The sequence below is a fragment of the Etheostoma cragini genome, unplaced genomic scaffold, assembly GCF_013103735.1.
Source record: "Etheostoma cragini isolate CJK2018 unplaced genomic scaffold, CSU_Ecrag_1.0 ScbMSFa_112, whole genome shotgun sequence".
Lineage (NCBI taxonomy): Eukaryota > Metazoa > Chordata > Actinopteri > Perciformes > Percidae > Etheostoma > Etheostoma cragini.
In genome coordinates, this window is record NW_023265141.1 from 749 (window position 1) to 1,502 (window position 754).

General features: G+C 65.8%; 1 protein-coding gene across 1 annotated transcript in view; it reads left to right on the plus strand.

Moving 5' to 3' along the window:
* Window positions 1-740, plus strand: part of LOC117939789 (TGF-beta receptor type-2-like) — a gene marked incomplete at both ends in the record, with an annotated part of 1,174 nt that extends 434 nt beyond the window's left edge. The window contains one exon of the mRNA XM_034865240.1: window positions 25-740. Within this exon, the coding sequence (XP_034721131.1) occupies window positions 25-740 (716 nt within the window). The remainder of the gene's footprint in view (window positions 1-24) is intronic.
* Between the last annotated feature and the right edge of the window lie 14 nt (window positions 741-754).

Below are 754 nucleotides of genomic sequence, written 5' to 3' on the forward strand. Positions count from 1 at the left end.
ATGAATATCCCCCCCCCCCTGCAGGGTTCTCCAAGCTGCAGAGTAAAGATCTGATCCCGGTGGTGGTGGTGAGTCTGGTGCCTCCGGTCCTGGTTGCCATAGTCGCCACCGCCGCCTTCTACTTCTACCGGACGCACCGCCCGGACAAACCGGGCCCTCCTGCCCGCCCCGCCTGGCCCACCAAGCGCACCCCAGAGCTGTACCGGGCCTTCGACCTGCCATGTGGCGGCCTGGGGGCTCGGGGGGAGGGCGGGGGTGGAGGCCAGACGGGGGAGCCACACCCCAAGGTGTCATCGCCCAACAGCGACATGCCGGACCGGCGGGGGACGCCGGCGGACCTGCTGCCCATACAGCTGGAGGTCCTGGTGGGGAAGGGTCGCTTCGCTGAAGTGTGGAGGGCGCGCCTGCTGCAGGGCGTGGCGGGTGGAGTCAACAGCTACGAAACCGTGGCGGTGAAGGTGTTCCCGGCTGTGGAGTACGCCTCGTGGCGAAACGAGTGCTCCATCTACGCCGACGCCAAGCTGGAGCACGACAACGTGGTTCGGTTCCTGGCGGCGGAGGAGAGGGGCCCCCCTGTCAGGGAGTACTGGCTAGTGCTGGCCTATCACGGCCTCGGGAACCTGCAGGACTTCCTCACGGAAAACACACTCAGCTGGGAGGAACTGGTTGCCATGGCAGCGAGCATCGCCAGAGGGGTAGCTCATCTCCATAGCGACACAACGCCCAGCGGTGTACCGAAGGTAAATCAGTCTAA